Source organism: Entelurus aequoreus, linkage group LG04 (assembly GCF_033978785.1).
Source record: "Entelurus aequoreus isolate RoL-2023_Sb linkage group LG04, RoL_Eaeq_v1.1, whole genome shotgun sequence".
NCBI classification, from domain to species: Eukaryota; Metazoa; Chordata; class Actinopteri; order Syngnathiformes; family Syngnathidae; genus Entelurus; species Entelurus aequoreus.
The window spans coordinates 40,106,949-40,123,892 of record NC_084734.1 but is presented as its reverse complement, the minus strand read 5'-3'; the positions used below and the strand labels follow the sequence as shown (position 1 = coordinate 40,123,892).

The window sequence follows — 16,944 nt, the reverse complement described above, 5'->3', positions numbered from 1 at the left end:
TGTCATACTGTGACATCCCTACTACAGACTAAATGTGAATTTTTTTTGCTTCCTGGAGAATGTTGGACATCTGTAAATAACCACAACGAGCTGGCGTCACATTGTACCAAAAAAAAGAAATCAGCATTGTCATCTGAAAAAGGTAAACAAACTTGTTTGCTTCAACAACTCTTTAAACTAAAGAAGAGTAAATGGTGCACTACGTTAAATTGTTTATGAGTGCGTTCACTACATTATCAATTCATAACTGTATCTTGTTTGCAAGATTATTGCAAACTGCACAGACTTTAAAAATGTGCACTTAATTTTTACTACACTTATTTTTACCAAGTTTTGAGTAAATCAATGACTTGCAGTTCAGTAAATATTTAGAACACATTCCTGCCTGACATTCTGACTCCCAAATGGCTTTTGTACCCAAATATTGGGGTATTTTCTTCAGCAAATGTTATTTATGCAAGCAAATAATAACCGGTGATTAATCGTGATTAATCACAGGTTTAGGGTGTGATTAATCTGATTTAGAAAATTAATCACTTGACAGCCCTAAAAAAAACATTTATTTCTGAACTTGCACAACCAGCCAAAACTGACTTAAGACCAAGTCCTTCTAACCATCTAAAGAAGGACTCCTTTAAGTATTACATTTTGCTAAATGCACACAATAATTTATTGCGGTAAGCCTCAAATGTATTTTAATGTCCATACGGCTTAATTAGCTAAGCCCCTATTATGGCTGTGTCTATTCCAGGCATTACGGTAATTAAACTTCCTCTCAACTGCTTCAGAGCAGCTTATGTGAGCTCTTCACTTGTGTCATGTGAGACTTTAGAGAGTTGCTGTAATTTCACTAGAGATTGACGATCAATAACACAGCCATCGCACCACCGCTCCTCTCTTATAACTATTAAGCAGTTGGAGGCTTCAAAGTAGAAATTCTTAAACTTTCACAATTCTTAATGGAAATGTATTTTTGGAAGATTTTTTTTTTCACCGTTGGGAACAATCGAAGCTGCTCTAATGAAGTTTCTGTGAAGTGCCAAAGTCTTAACAAGCACAATGAAATCAGCTCCAAATTGTCTCTTCCATCCATCCATCCATATTCTATCGCTTGTCCCTTTTGGGGTCACGGGGGGTGCTGGAGCCTATCTCAGCTGCATTCAGGCGGAAGGCGGGGTACACCCTGGACAAGTCGCCACCTCATCACAGGGCCAACACAGATAGACAGACAACATTCACACTCACATTCACACACTGGGCCAATTTAGTGTTGCCAATCAACCTATGCCCAGGTGTATGTCTTTGGAGGTTGGAGGAAGTCTTCCTTATTGTTATATACAGTGTCTGCCAAATTTATTTCAGCATGTATTTTTTTCTATCTTTTCAAGGATCAAATCCGAAGCACAGTATTGCTATTTCTCCTTGTTTATTTTTCATGGATTTAGTATGTTTAGCATCTTAAACATTATTCCAATTTTGGTGTGTATTTGAAAAAAAAATTGTTATGTGCAATTTTGTTCCTTGTTTACAGTGTTTACATTGTCTACTCTCTGCTGGATATACTTTAGAGTAGTCAGCGTGCAGCTTGTATACCAGTATAGATTTAATATCCAGTAAATATGCGTCAACACATTATTATTGTCTTAATAGTTGCAACACCAGTGAGTAGCAAGACAACTGTGTCTTGTCTACAGTCAGGCATGGCGGTGGCAGCGTGCACGAGTGCTGCCGGCACGGGGGAGCTGCAGTTCAATTAGGGGAAACATGAACTCCAACATGTACGGTGACATTGTGACGCAAAAACTGGGCCGCGTGGCAGTTTTCCAAAATGACGAGGGGCCCAAACATCTTCCAGAAGACGATACACACTGACTACTCTAAATTATATCCAAGTTTACTTTATCATACATATAAAAACTACCATGCATTCAAGTTCCAATGCCAATGTGTCACCATGTTACAGTACAAGTTGACATTCATCTTTCTCAAATATGAACTGCAGCTCCCCTCAAAGCTGGCTGCACTTGTGTACGCTACTACCACCATGATAGGCTGGAGACAAGACAGTTATCGTGTTACTTGTGTAGCCAGATATTTAGACAATAATGACCGTGTTGACTCATATTCAGCGCTTAAAGAATGTATACAGCTCCGCAAGCTGTACACTGACTACTCTTAAGCATTTGCAAGTTTACTTTCTATAGCCTTGTCAAGATAGAATGAGATGCTGGCGGGAATGTGAGTGCTGTACTCACTTTAGTGAGATACTGTGTGTAAGCAACACACAATTTCACTATAATAACACACTGACGACACTTTAAAATGTTTGCCATTTAAATGTCACTACTGCGGAGGAAGAAAATCATCAATGATGGCCTTTATGCAATCGTATCAAGCTGGGTCCTATTGGAGTATTTTCCTTGCCTCTGCAAAATGTGAGAAAAAATGGAGTTCCGTGCTTATCAGCTCAAGGGCATTTGCACTTAAAAATCCCCTTAAAGCTGTTTCTGGTTTTGTTTTATTTCAAATCAGAAAAATGTCACACTTCTATATGCTTTCATTTGGAGGGCCCTTTAACGTCCCACATGTGGTGAATGTGTGCTAGCGTCACAGAAGCCGCTTGTGGAGCGGCCAAAGGGAGCAACGTGGCGGCGTGGCAGGTTAGTGATGCATCCTGGTCTGCGTCTTCTACACGACAGGTGTTGTGTTATGAATGTGTTTGGTTAAACCGGGGGTCAGCAACCCGCGGCTCTTTAGTGGCTCTCCAGTGGGTCCCTGGAGCATTTTTAATAAAGGATTAAAAATGGAAAAAGATGGGGGTAAAATATATTTTTTTGTTTTAGTATGTTTTTTGTTTGAGGACAAACATGACACAGACCTTCCCAATTGTTAGAAAGCCCAATGTTTAATATGTTTGTGTGTATGCTTCACTGATGAGAGTATTGGGTGAACATAGTTTTGTCCTACTAATTTCGGCAGTTCTTGAACTCACCATAGTGTGGACTGTGATGCAACAGTTTGTTTACATGTAAAATCTTCCACTCCTTTGACTCATTTTACCCACCAAAAGTTTCATGCTGTGTGTGAATGCACAAAGGTGCGCTTTGTTGATGTTATTGACTTGTTGAAGTGCTAATCAGGCATAGTTGGTCAGTGCATGACTGCAAGCTAATCAATGCTAACATGCTATTTAGGCTAGCTGTATGTACATATTGCATCACTATGCCTGATTTGTAGGTATATTTGAGCTCATTTAATATCCTTTACTTTTATCCCCTTTGTATATAATTTAGTTTTGCATGGCTCCAGCGCCCCCGCGACCCCGAAGGGAATAAGCGGTAGAAAATGGATGGATGGATGTCTCATGACACATTATCTGTATGTAATATTGGCTGCATTTCAGATAGTTGTTTGTGTGCCATGTGGTTCCAGACCACAGCAAACATTACATAGCTTGCCAAATATTGTAATACGTCTATTAAAAGAACATAGCCTGCCGTTTCCTTTAACTTGGTCACACACATCTATACCTTTGGCCATTAAAAGCCAGTAATTTCAAGGAGTTATCTCACCTTCTGAGTAGTCTCTGATTTACTAATGGTTTCTAATGTTGTAAAAATGTGTAGAATAAATATAACATTTCAACATTTCTGTCAATGAAGATTTGCTTCAGCCTGTGACACTGTCATTTTGATAGTAGGCTATTATAGCTAATATAGACACTTACGTCATTTGTTGCCTTCATTATAAGACTTACTGTATTTTTCGGACTATAAGTCGCTCCGGAGTATAAGTCGCACCGGCCGAAAATGCATAATAAAGAAAGAAAAAAACATATATAAGTCGCACTGGAATATAAGTCGCATTTTTTTGGGAAATGTATTTGATAAAACCCAACACCAAGAATAGACATTTGAAAGGCAAATTAAAATAAATAAAGTATAGTGAACAACAGGCTGAATAAGTGTACGTTATATGACGCATAAATAACCAACTGAGAACGTGCCTGGTATGTTAACGTAACATATTATGGTAAGAGTCATTCAAATAACTATAACATATAGAACATGCTATACGTTTACCAAACAATCTGTCACTCCTAATCGCCAAATCCGATGAAATCTTATATAAGTCTAGTCTCTTACGTGAATGAGCTAAATAATATTATTTGATATTTTACGGTAATGTGTTAATAATTTCACACATAAGTCGCTCTTGAGTATAAGTCGCACCCCCGGCCAAACTATGAAAAAAACTGCGACTTATAGTCCGAAAAATACGGTATATACGGCTTTTCATTTTTTGCGACTCCAGAAAGATTTTATTTTTTCATTTTTGGTCCAATATGGCTCTTTCAACGTTTTGGGTTGCCGACCCCTGGGTTAAACGCTGCTCAATGACATGCATGTAGAGCTTGAAGAGCGTGCACATACAGGATCTGCAGGGCGGAGATCTTGTCTTTGAGGACTTCCTGCGCCTTGTTGAAGTCCGACAGCATGTTCTGCGTCTCCCTGCTGTGCACGATGTTCAGTTCGGACAGTTCCCTCTCGTGACGCTTTAGCAGCTCCTGCTCGTGAGCCCTGGGGATGCAAGACACATAACACCACACGTTTCAGGATGCTAATCTTGAACGACAACACTGCTTGCAACCATACAAAATGTCTCCATAGTACACAATCCAATCAGAGCCAATACAGAAGTTGTATCAAAACAATATTAAACTACTGTGCTTGTAGCTTGATGTACACTTGCACAACATTGAATGTGTACTATTCATTGAATTATTATTATTTTTTCCACCATTACAAATAGTATACAATACATATACGGCATACTTCCTTATTCAGCAACGTGAGAGGGTCAAATGACTGGAAACAGCCCTCAAAGATAGACGCAATACATTGGCGCTGTACTAGATAGAGCCATAAAAAGTGTGTCAATGCAAACAAGCTTTGACGTGTGGGAGGAAAGACGTATGGATTTTGGGGTGATAAAAAGACAACAGTGAGGAAACATGGCCGACCGTCTGTCCTCTTCCTGCTCCTCACTGCCTTCTCTATATCTATTTATTTATTTATTTAGGAGGCTATTTTTAGCAGCGCGGCCGCCATTCAGACTCAGCAGTTGCATAATGCAGATAGAAGCACGCTGCATACACACACACAGACTTTAAAGTACCAGTAGATTGGAAAGACAAGTTGCTGCTATATTGAAGCTATTACCATATATATCTGATGTATGACACCAGATATCTTACAAAGTTTGGGAATAAATAGATATGATCAAAATAATATCAATCTTACAGAGATCCCCGAGCCATTTTGAGAGATAATGAGCTAGCCAGACACGTCATCGCGTGACGCAGAGGTAGGGACCACAGATTACTTCATCAACAATGCAAATCATACAGACTCGGAAACTTTGAAAACCAAGCTACAAACATAATAAAACTATAGCTTGCTCTTACTTCGATGATGTCTGATAGGATGTCCATATCACACGAAGGGTTAACAAAGAAGTCTCCCTGCAGTCACTGGGCCCCATTCAGCAATAAGTTCCTAACTTTTCCTCTTATCTTTCTTCCTAAGTGATTTCCTAAGAGGAGTCCATTCAAATTCATGACGTGTTCTTAAATGGCCAAATTGTTTCCACCTGCTGTTCTTAAATTGCTGAATGCCAAATGGTTAGCGTGTGCGTGTCTATCATAATTTGCATATAAACACGTCCTTATTTCCCCAATATGCATAGGTAAACACCCTTAATTCTGTAATTTCCATAGGTAAACGCTCTTAATTCCCCATATAAGGGCACAATTCCGGCGGAAAAGAAAGAAAACACAAACAGATTACAGAAGAAAAATTCGTATTATCCCGCGGGGGAAATACATAATGTCAAAACGTAAGTTTAAGAAAGGGCCCCACTGCCTAAAGCGTTCAAATAAATATTCGTCACTTCGGGCAAATAGGTCAACATGGTCGTGAAATATGCGCTCCCTCCCCAGGGCACGATCTGCGGCATCTTATAGCGTGCGTGCGTGCGCGCACACGGTATTTTGAAATGTCTATATATTGCTCATTTTGCTATATGTCTGTCTGTCTGTCTGTCTTATCTATATCTATGTATCTATCTATGTATCTATCTATTTATCTATCCATCTATATCTATCTATCTATCTATCTATATTTGTGTAAATTAGAAGAGAATAATGTACAAAAATATAGATAGATATCTATCCATCTATCTATCTATCCATCTATCTATCTATCTATCTATCTATCTATCTATCTATCTATCTATCTATCTATCTACACTGCAAAAACTGAAATCTAAGTAAGATTGAATATCTCAAATAAGGGTAATATTTGCTTATTTTCTGTCTGATAAGATCATTCTTCTCACTAAGCAGATTTTATGTTAGAGTGTTTTACTTGTTTTAAGGGTTTTGGTCCTAAATTATCTCAGTAAGATATTGCAGCTTGTTGCTGAAATTTGATGACCTATATTGAGTAAAACATGCTTGAAACTAGAATATCAACTGTTGCAAAGCTGTGTCATTAACACTCACAAGTATAAAACCACTTTTTTAAAGTAATAATTTCTTACTTCAAGTGTGAAAAAAAAAATCATGATGCCAAGCGCCTATCATTATGTCAAGATAATGACACTAGCATTTACTTAATGTAAGAATAGTTTTCAACATATTGAGCAAAAAGGTCTCTTTTTTTCTACCAAGAAAAGTGCACTTGTTATTAGTGAGAATATACTTATTTTAAGGTATTTCTGGGTTCATTGAGGTTAGCTAATTTTACTTGTTTTGGAAAGTCTTGACAAGCCGAATTTTCTTGTTCTATTGTGAGATAATTTTGCTTAGTTCAAATAAAATACCCTAATTTTGTATTTTTTTTTCTTGTTTTTGAACACTGACTTTTTGCAGTGTATCTATCTATCTATCTATCTATCTATCTATCTATCTATCTATCTATCTATCTATCTATCTATCTATCTATCTATCTATCTATCTATCTATCTATCTATCTATATATATATATATATATATATATATATATATATATATATATATATATATATATATATATATATATAAATGGTAAATGGGTTATACTTGTGTAGCGCTTTTCTACCTTCAAGGTACTCAAAGCGCTTTGACACTATTTCCACATTCACCCAACTGTAAACAAGTAACAGTGTGCTAACATACTGCAGGATAAAGGCTATGGGCCTCCCCCACCACTTTGTCACCTGATCTGCTGGTTGGCCTCACTGCGAATCTTCAGCACCTCCTTGCCCTTGAGCTCCAGCTCCTTGGTCAGGCTACTGATGTTCTCGTTGAGCGTGTGGATTTGATGATCCAGCTGAGCGATATGATTCTTCCTGCGCGTCACTTCCTCCTGGAGCTCGGCGATGCGGCCAAGCAGTTCACGCTCCTGCAAGGAAGCCGGAAGTCAGTGGGTCAGACATACTCACACAGATGTTAGCCAATGTTGTCCTACTAGCATAAACAACCTCACAAGCTGCATTAAAACACAAAAACAGCATCTTTAGCAGTAAGGCCTTTTTTTTTTTTAAACCAAACAGTCTAAAGCAGTGGTTTTCAAACTTTTTTCACCAACTACCACCTCAGAAAACACTTGGCTCCCCAAGTATTACCATGATGACCCACATTAAAATACAGTAGCGTAGTAGGCCTAAGTATTCATTAAAAACAAGGCAGAGGTTTTATTTAAAAAGTATTTTTATCATTTTTGGCCACCGTAACATTAGACAAAGTAACATATACATATATATATATATATATATATATGTATGTATATATATGTGTGTGCATATTTATATGTATATATATATATATATATATATATATATATATATATATATATATATATATATATATATATATATATATATATATATATATATATATATATATATATATATATATATATATATATATATATATATATATATATATATATATATATATATATATATATATATATATATATATATATATATATATATATATACTACCGTTCAAAAGTTTGGGGTCACATTGAAATGTCCTTATTTTTGAAGGAAAAGCACTGTACTTTTCAATGAAGATAACTTTAAACAAGTCTTAACTTTAAAGAAATACAGTCTATACATTGCTAATGTGGTAAATGACTATTCTAGCTGCAAATGTCTGGTTTTTGGTGCAATATCTACATAGGTGTATAGAGGCCCATTTCCAGCAACTATCACTCCAGTGTTCTAATGGTACAATGTGTTTGCTCATTGGCTCAGAAGGCTAATTGATGATTAGAAAACCCTTGTGCAATCATGTTCACACATCTGAAAACAGTTTAGCTCGTTACAGAAGCTACAGAACTGACCTTCCTTTGAGCAGATTGAGTTTCTGGAGCATCACATTTGTGGGGTCAAACAAACGCTCAAAATGGCCAGAAAAAGAGAACTTTCATCTGAAACTCGACAGTCTATTCTTGTTCTTAGAAATGAAAGCTATTCCACAAAATTGTTTGGGTGACCCCAAACTTTTGAACGGTAGTGTATATATATACAGTGGGGCAAAAAAGTATTTAGTCAGCCACCCATTGACAATCAATGGGTGGCTGACTAAATACTTTTTGCCCCACTGTATATATATATATATATATATATATATATATATATATATATATATATATATATATATATATATATATATATATATATATATATTATATATATATATATATTATATATATATATATATATATATATATATATATATACATATATATATATATATATATATATATATATATATATATATATATATATATATATATATATATATATATATACATACATATATATACATATATATATATATATGCACACATACGTATATATACATATATATACATACATTATACCACAGTATATGTATATACACACACACACATATATACATATATATATATATATACATATATATATATATATGTATATATATATATATATATATATATATATATATGTATATATATATATATATATATATATATATATACATATATATATATATATATATATATGTATATATACATACGTATATATACATATATATACATACATATATATATATACATACATATATATACTTTTCATATATATACACATATATATATATATATATACATACATATATATATGTATGTATATACACATATGTATATATAAATACATATATATGGTTTGTACCAACAGAGCAATACATCACATTGTTAGTGCCTCTTGTTATTGTTCCAATCAAAAAGTATCAAACGTGCTAATTAAATGTTCGCTTTCCAAGCAGATGATGAAACATCTGCTAGCTGGAACCACTTCTTTTTTTGTACACTCCACATGAACTACTTTCCTCCAGCAAAATACATTACCTCCAAAAATCTCAGTTCAACACACGCGTACGTACACGCGCACACACACACAAGGGCCTTCTTTTCTCCTCTTATTTTTTTACTGTCTATAAAAATAAAAATGTTTTAATTATTAATCAGATGAGGACATTAGTTTGCTGAGACAAGAGTGGCTGAGAATAGAAAATGAAGACGGTCAGTGGCCACTTCATTAGGTACACAATCGAAAGAAAATCTGCATTTCCAAATGTACTGCACAACTGCAACGGATCACACTGTAAGCCGTATCCAGTGTATTATTATTTATGTTAATATTTATTATTATCATCATTATTAGGGCCCGAGCAGCAGAGCAAGCACCGCAGTAGAGCATAGCAAGGGCCCTATTGAAATTGCTCTGTTTATTGTTATTATTATTATTATTTTTATTTTTTTTTAAAACCTGAAAAAAACCCCAGCATCTATCTATAGCTTGACAAAAAATGACTAGTGGTTTGTTATTTGGGAACAGTTGGTAATGATTATGTGCAGTAAACATTTTCATGAAGTCAACTGACCTTAATGTGTGTTCCTAAATTTGTGTTGGACGTCTTTGATGAAGAGAGCTGTTATGATTTTTGTTTACAGAGTAAACAACTAAAAACTAAGCTTTTGGGCATTGTCTTCTCTAAACGCATACATTTGTCTAAATATGACTAAGAACACACATAACTGTGGGTTTCCTGCACGTCGTCTTCATCACTAAAGAAAACAGAATTTCTCTGCCATTTTCAAGTATGTTTTTTTTCTTGAGTCGTCAGCTTGAAGCGTCCCTCTGTCTCCGACTCCCTCGTCGTCAGGTGACATGAGTGCGTGTCTGTTATGATTTTGCTTCCTGGTTTCGATGAACCGCCTTATGTTTCCTCTGATTGGCCAGTCCGTAATGTTTTACCCTAACCTTAGCCAACTTTGGCCCATCATACGAACGACAAACAATCATCATGGATTTTCTCCGTATGTATGGATGTTCTCATTCATCTAGGTCATGGTAATTTATTGTACTTTTTGGGGCCTGAATTTGCAGTCCACTTTCTTTCTTTGTAGCTTTGATGTAAGCTACCTAGCTAGATGGGTCTAAAAATACCTACGCTACACACTACTCTTTCAGAAAGTAGTTAAAGGCCTACTGAAATTATTTTTTTTATTTAAACGGGGATAGCAGATCCATTCTATGTGTCATACTTGATCATTTCGCGATATTGCCATATTTTTGCTGAAAGGATTTAGTATAGAACAACGACGATAAAGTTAGCAACTTTTGGTCTCTGATAAAAAAAAGCCTTGCCCCTACCGGAAGTAGCGTGAAGTCACCGGACGAAGGGCTGCTCACATTTTCCTATTGTTTTCAATGCAGCGAGAGAGATTCGGACCGAGAAAGCGACGATTACCCCATTAATTTGAGCGAGGATGAAAGATTCGTGGATGAGGAAAGTGAAAGTGAAGGACTAGCGTGCAGTGCAGGACGTATCTTTTTTCGCTCTGACCGTAACTTAGGTACTAGGGTTCATTGGATTCCACACTCTCTCTTTTTTCTATTGTGGATCACGGATTTGTATTTTAAACCACCTCGGATACTATATCCTTTGAAAATGAGAGTCGAGAACGCGAAATGGACATTCACAGTGACTTTTATCTCCACGGCAATACATCGGTGAAGCACTTTAGCTACTGAGCTAACGTGACTGCATATAGAAACAAAACAAATACGCCCCTGACTGGAAGGATAGACAGAAGATCAACAATACTACCAAACTCTGGACATGTAACTACACAGTTAATGCTTTCCAGCTTGGCGAAGCTTAGCAATGCTGTTGCTAACGACGCCATTGAAGCTAACTTAGCTACGGAACCTCGATAGAGCTATGGTAAAAACATTAGCTCTGCACCTACGCCAGCTCTCATCTGCTCATCACGACCTGTGCTCACCTGCGTTCCAGCGATCGACGGTACGACGAAGGACTTCACCCGATCACCGATGCGGTCGGCGGCCTGGAGACGGAGGAAGTCAAGGTGAGGTCGTTCGGCTAGCGCGTCTGCTATCCTCAAAGTCCTCCTGGTTGTGTTGCTGTAGTCCGCCGCTAATACACCGATCCCACCTACAACTTTCTTCTTTGCAGTCTCCATTGTTCATTAAACAAATTGCAAAAGATTCACCAACACAGATGTCCAGAATACTGTGGAATTTTGAGATGAAAACAGAGCTTTGTGTATTGTATTCAATGAGCTCCGAATACTTCCGCTTCAACAGTTGACGTCACGAACAAACGTCATCATATCGAAACGTTTTTAGCCGGAAGTTTGCCGGGAAATTTAAAATTGCACTTTATAAGTTAACCCGGCCGTATTGGCATGTGTTGCAATGTTAAGATTTCATCATTGATATATAAACTATCAGACTGCGTGGTCGGTAGTAGTGGGTTTCAGTAGGCCTTTAAACTACCGCCATCCAACGTTCCCTCTAAGGTGTGCGCCTGCGCACTGCTCACGCGTCCTCTGCGCACAGCAAATTAATGCCGCGCAGAAAATTAAAAATCCCATCTGAACTTTAAACAAAATAAACACATTACAATTTATTCTGTATGATTTTGCAATGCAACTCTGTGAGTGACAAGTGACAACAAGAGTGGCCCCAATGAATAAAACAATCTTTGTCAACACAGTTCAATTATCGTCTGTTGAGACACTTTACGGACAGGAATTCCATCAATCACTTTATTGAGCCAAACTGTTTGTAACCACACCAAAAACATGAGTAAAAAAAACTTTTATCTATAAAAACTGGTAATTTTCTGCCATACAAACCAGGCTTAAACCAACTTTGTCATCCGTCATATCAACAAAAGCCGCTCGCTCTGTCTCACCTGCACCAACACACGCACTCATGGCACTTAGCCAGTGCTGCGTTTATGGCCACACAAAAAGTCGGACAACCCCAACGCCACACAATGTGTAAATGCCAGGTTGTAACACTGACTCCTCAATCAGATGTGTGCTTATTTTACTGCCATTTATTAAGAATGTTAATCTAATGATATTATTCATGAAATATTGTCACTAGATTTCATAAATGCTAATGAAAAGATGTATTTTACAGACAGAAAGTTACAGGAACTAAATGTAAACTCTGAAAGGGGTAACATTTCTTTTAAAGGCAGGACCCGCAGCCAGACATACAATACTAGCACATAGGTCATGAAAAACATGTTTTTTTGTTATTGTCATTGTAAGAGGGCAAAATCACTTATATCAGAAAATTATTTTAATAAAACATTTAAATTGTTATGATGTCAGGTTTGGGACAGGTGTGACGCTGGTGTGGCCACAGTGTGCACGTGTCTGATGTTGCTCACATGTGCTCCTCTGAATGCTCAGGGAGTTTGTGAGTTTGCTCACACAGATGAAAAATTAGAGGGAACATTGCCGCCATCTACTGGGAAATGTAGTTAAGCTACGTAGCTTTGTTACATGTAGCAATTGTTACCACCCATCACTGCTGGCCGCCATCTTTTAAGTATGCTAACTGTTCCTATGTTAACATGCTAAAGTTACTATGCTAATGTATAATGCTAGCTTTTTAGCTCAATTTATTTTTTTAGACCTAAAAATCAAGGCTTTTGATACTTGATTATGACACCGTTTTAAAGGTATGCTAACATATCTGGTGTTAGCACATTACCATTGGCATGCTAACGTTTTATGCAAGCATTTTAAACAAATGTTTTGTTTAAGCCTAAAAATCATGGATTTTGATATTTGGCACCATCTTAAAAGTATGCTAACTTTTCTGATGGTATCATGCTAATGCTAATGTTAACATGCTAATGTTTTATGCTATCCATCCATCCTTTTTCTACCGCTTGTCCCTTTCGGGAGCGTGGGGGGTGCTGGAGCCTATCTTAGCTGCATTCGGGCGGTAGGCGGGGTACACCCTGGACAAGTCACCACCTCATCGCAGCATTTTATGCTAGTATTTTACCAAATGATATACAGTTGAACCAAAAAATTATGGATCTTCATTGGAGGTGTATGTTATCTGTCGGATGTTAACCCAGATGTGATTAATCTTCACTCATATATTCATATATGGGGAAAACTCTGGCCCCCGGTGGAGTAAACACAATCATTTCGGCCTCTGTTTTTTTAATACAAAAATACTTCTCACCACTAAGTTACTGCTAAAACATTATTTTTATTTAAAGAACGTGATGAAAAGTCCATTGTTCTTGGCTTCAATACCAACACGAGTGTGAGTGGCTGCAAGGCGCTGACTACTCACTTGTGAGTATAAGGAAAGGCAAGGGGAACAGACAGACAACTAGTACACGGCAGAAGTGTCGCAAAAGTCTCATGTAAAAACACAGCCAATAAAGCGTTCCTGCTTTTCACACGTCTAAATACGCACACACGCATTTCAGTGAGAGATAGTTATGTGTGGCTTTAAAATAGTGTTTGTGTCCACTTTGTGTTGAACTATTTAAAAAAGCATAATATTTATTAAACAAACATTTGCATAAAGCAAACAAATTGTCCAGTCCCATGTCGCTAATTTAAAATAAAAAATAAATAAATAAAAGTAATTGAAATTAATTAGTAAAATGTAAATAAAAAATTCCAACATGGCTTAATGAAAGGGAAAAAAGTTTAAATGTTATTATTATCTGTAAAGCTAACAAGGAGGATGTTTTTTTTCTTTATATATATATATATATATATATATATATATATATATATATATATATATATATATGTATATGTATATATATATATATATATATATATATATATATATATATATATATATATATATATATATATATATGTATATATATATATATATATATATATATATATATATATATATACATATATATATATATATATATATATATATATATATATATATATATATATATATATATATATATATATATATATATATATATATATATATATATATATATATATATATATATATATATATATATAGATTGTTGTGTTTTGTCTTTATCCTGCCTTCTCCTTTATGTCTGCACCCATGTATTCAGTGATTCGTCCTCGGCGAGGGGCGGACCATGAGGCACACCTGCTTGCAATTAGCCCGCCAGTATTTAGGCTTGTCACTAACAGCTTGGCCTTGCCGGTTGATGTATCCTGAACCCCTCTCGTGCATGCTCCTGCTTCACCTCACCAGACCTGGTACGTTGTCGCTCCTTAGTCCTGAATTCCATAACCTCTTTTGTGTTTGTATCCTAGCCTTCCTGAGGTAAAGGGGATTCTTTTGTTGGACTCTTGCCCTGCTCAGTGCGCCCTGGCCTTTTCTCCTGCCGACCACTGAGGAACCTATTCTGTCCAGGTTACATGGTGTGCGCTTCTGCCCCATCGCCTTTAGTTATCCCTTTTTGTCTGATTAAATTTTTTAATTTTTTTGTAATTCCACCTTGTCTCTCGTCTCTGCATCCTGGGGTCACCCCCCCTTGTCCAAGACCCTAATATATATATATATATATATATATATATATATATATATATATATATATATATATATATATATATATATATATATATATATATATATATATATATAAAGCATATTTGGTTTAGTACCAGTAGAGTGGAAAAATAAGTTGCCTCTATATTGACACTATTATCATATATAACTGATGTATGACACTGAAAAACTTCAAAAATTTGCAAGTAAATAGATATGATCAAAATAGTATCAATCTCACTGAGATTCCTGAGGCATTTTGAGAGATAATGAGGAAGCCAGACACTTCATCGCGTGATGTAGTGGTAGGTGTCATCATCCGTCGTCCGGATCATGTTTTGTTTAGTTATGTTCTGTTAGTTTTGGACTCTTTTAGTTCCTGTTTACGCTCCCTTGTTTGTTTAGTCACCATGGCGACTCATTAGTTTTCACCTGCCTCATATGTTGGGGACACGCACCTGTTCTAATGAGGAGACTACTATTTAAGCCTGACGTTGCCAGTTAGTTGGCCTGCCGACATTGACTGTTCTTTTCATGCTCTGTCCATGCTTGTATTCTTGCGATTGCTCTTTTCATGCTTGATGCCATGCCAAGTAAGTTTTGTTTATTCATGCCACAGTTAGCAAGTTTTTTTTGTTTTGCCCTGTCCATAGTACGCTAAGTGTTAGTTTTTGTTTCCTGCATTAAGTTGTGCTTTCGCCTTGTGTTAGAATAATTATGTATATACTAACACACTAACTTTAGTATGCTTAAAGTCCATTGCTTTAGTTATTAGCTATTGTGCTCAAGTTAGACTTTTCTAATCTATGCAAGGACAAAACTTCTTGTCTGAGGGGTGGCCTCAGCCGTAGATGTTATCTTTGTTTTAGCCCGCTAACAGCCAAGGACTTCAACGACCTCAACGAAGATAAGATGACAGCACGCAGACGAAGCAGAGACTTCAAGGACCTCAACGAAGATAAGATGACAACACGCAAACGAAGCGGGGACAAGGCGAAATCACAAGGCCCCCAGCACATTCCGCCACGTATTGTGCGTCCTGGACCTGCTTTGCATAATATATGTGACCACTCCTTTTAGAGGCGGCCTTAGTGTTGTTGACTGTGGAACTCCTGAATAAATAGAGGGACGCAGGAGTTGAACCTTAGAGCGTAGGGCGAGACTGTGACTAATTGTGTAGCTCCATGCGTTCTCCTCATGAGCTAAATTGAACTCTGTCTCTGCATGATTCCTTGCTTCTTGTCTGATTTAATAGATGTCATCAGTGTTTGAACCTGACACCTTGTGCGCCTTTTTGTTTTCACTTTTGGAGTCAAGATTAAATCATGTTTTTACCTGCACGCCATGTCCGTAGTAGTCAGTTTGCTTCCTGGAAAACAATCCTCGCTGTAATTGGCGAAAACCACGTCATGACAGTAGGGACCACAGGTCCCTTCATCACCAACAACAATGCAAATCATGCAGACTTCGTGAGAACCAACGATTACTTGGGGAAAATTATGATCCAGAAACCTATATTGTTGATCCTGAATAAAAGGAGCATGAGCTACAAGTTTTAAAAGCTTCGCTAAACAAATCCAGCTTTAGTGAAACATTATAGCATCATGCTATAGTTTTTTATTTTGCGTATTTCCAGTATGACTGATCTGATACTATGGTCAGAGTGCAGAAGCGTTACTACAGTGACATCAATCTATGGAAAAAAGACGTTCGGTGCGGAATATTCAAAATGGCTGACTGATTTTGTGGCATTTTGTGATGTTTATACGGCATTTTTACATAATTTGCTGATTTTAAATTGGATATGATTTAATGGATACAATGAAACACAAGTAAGCAAATAAAGTCAACTTGATTTTCCATTCTACTGGTACTTTAAGAGAGTGCAGGTGTACCTAATGAATTGGTCATTGAGTGAGTCAATAATAAGGACACACAAGCGCAGTAATGACATAAAAAAATGAAGCATGTTATCTAAAAAGTTGTGTGTACTCATTA

General features: G+C 36.5%; 1 protein-coding gene across 3 annotated transcripts in view; it reads right to left on the bottom strand.

The window, feature by feature from the left end:
• Positions 1-16,944, bottom strand: part of fam184ab (family with sequence similarity 184 member Ab) — a 140,137-nt gene that overhangs the window by 19,973 nt on the left and 103,220 nt on the right. For all 3 annotated transcript variants that reach the window (XM_062044869.1, XM_062044871.1, XM_062044872.1), the window contains exons 17-18: positions 7,261-7,445; positions 4,434-4,580 (exon numbers count right to left, since the gene is read on the bottom strand). In XM_062044869.1, the coding sequence (XP_061900853.1) occupies positions 4,434-4,580; positions 7,261-7,445 (332 nt within the window). The remainder of the gene's footprint in view (positions 1-4,433; positions 4,581-7,260; positions 7,446-16,944) is intronic.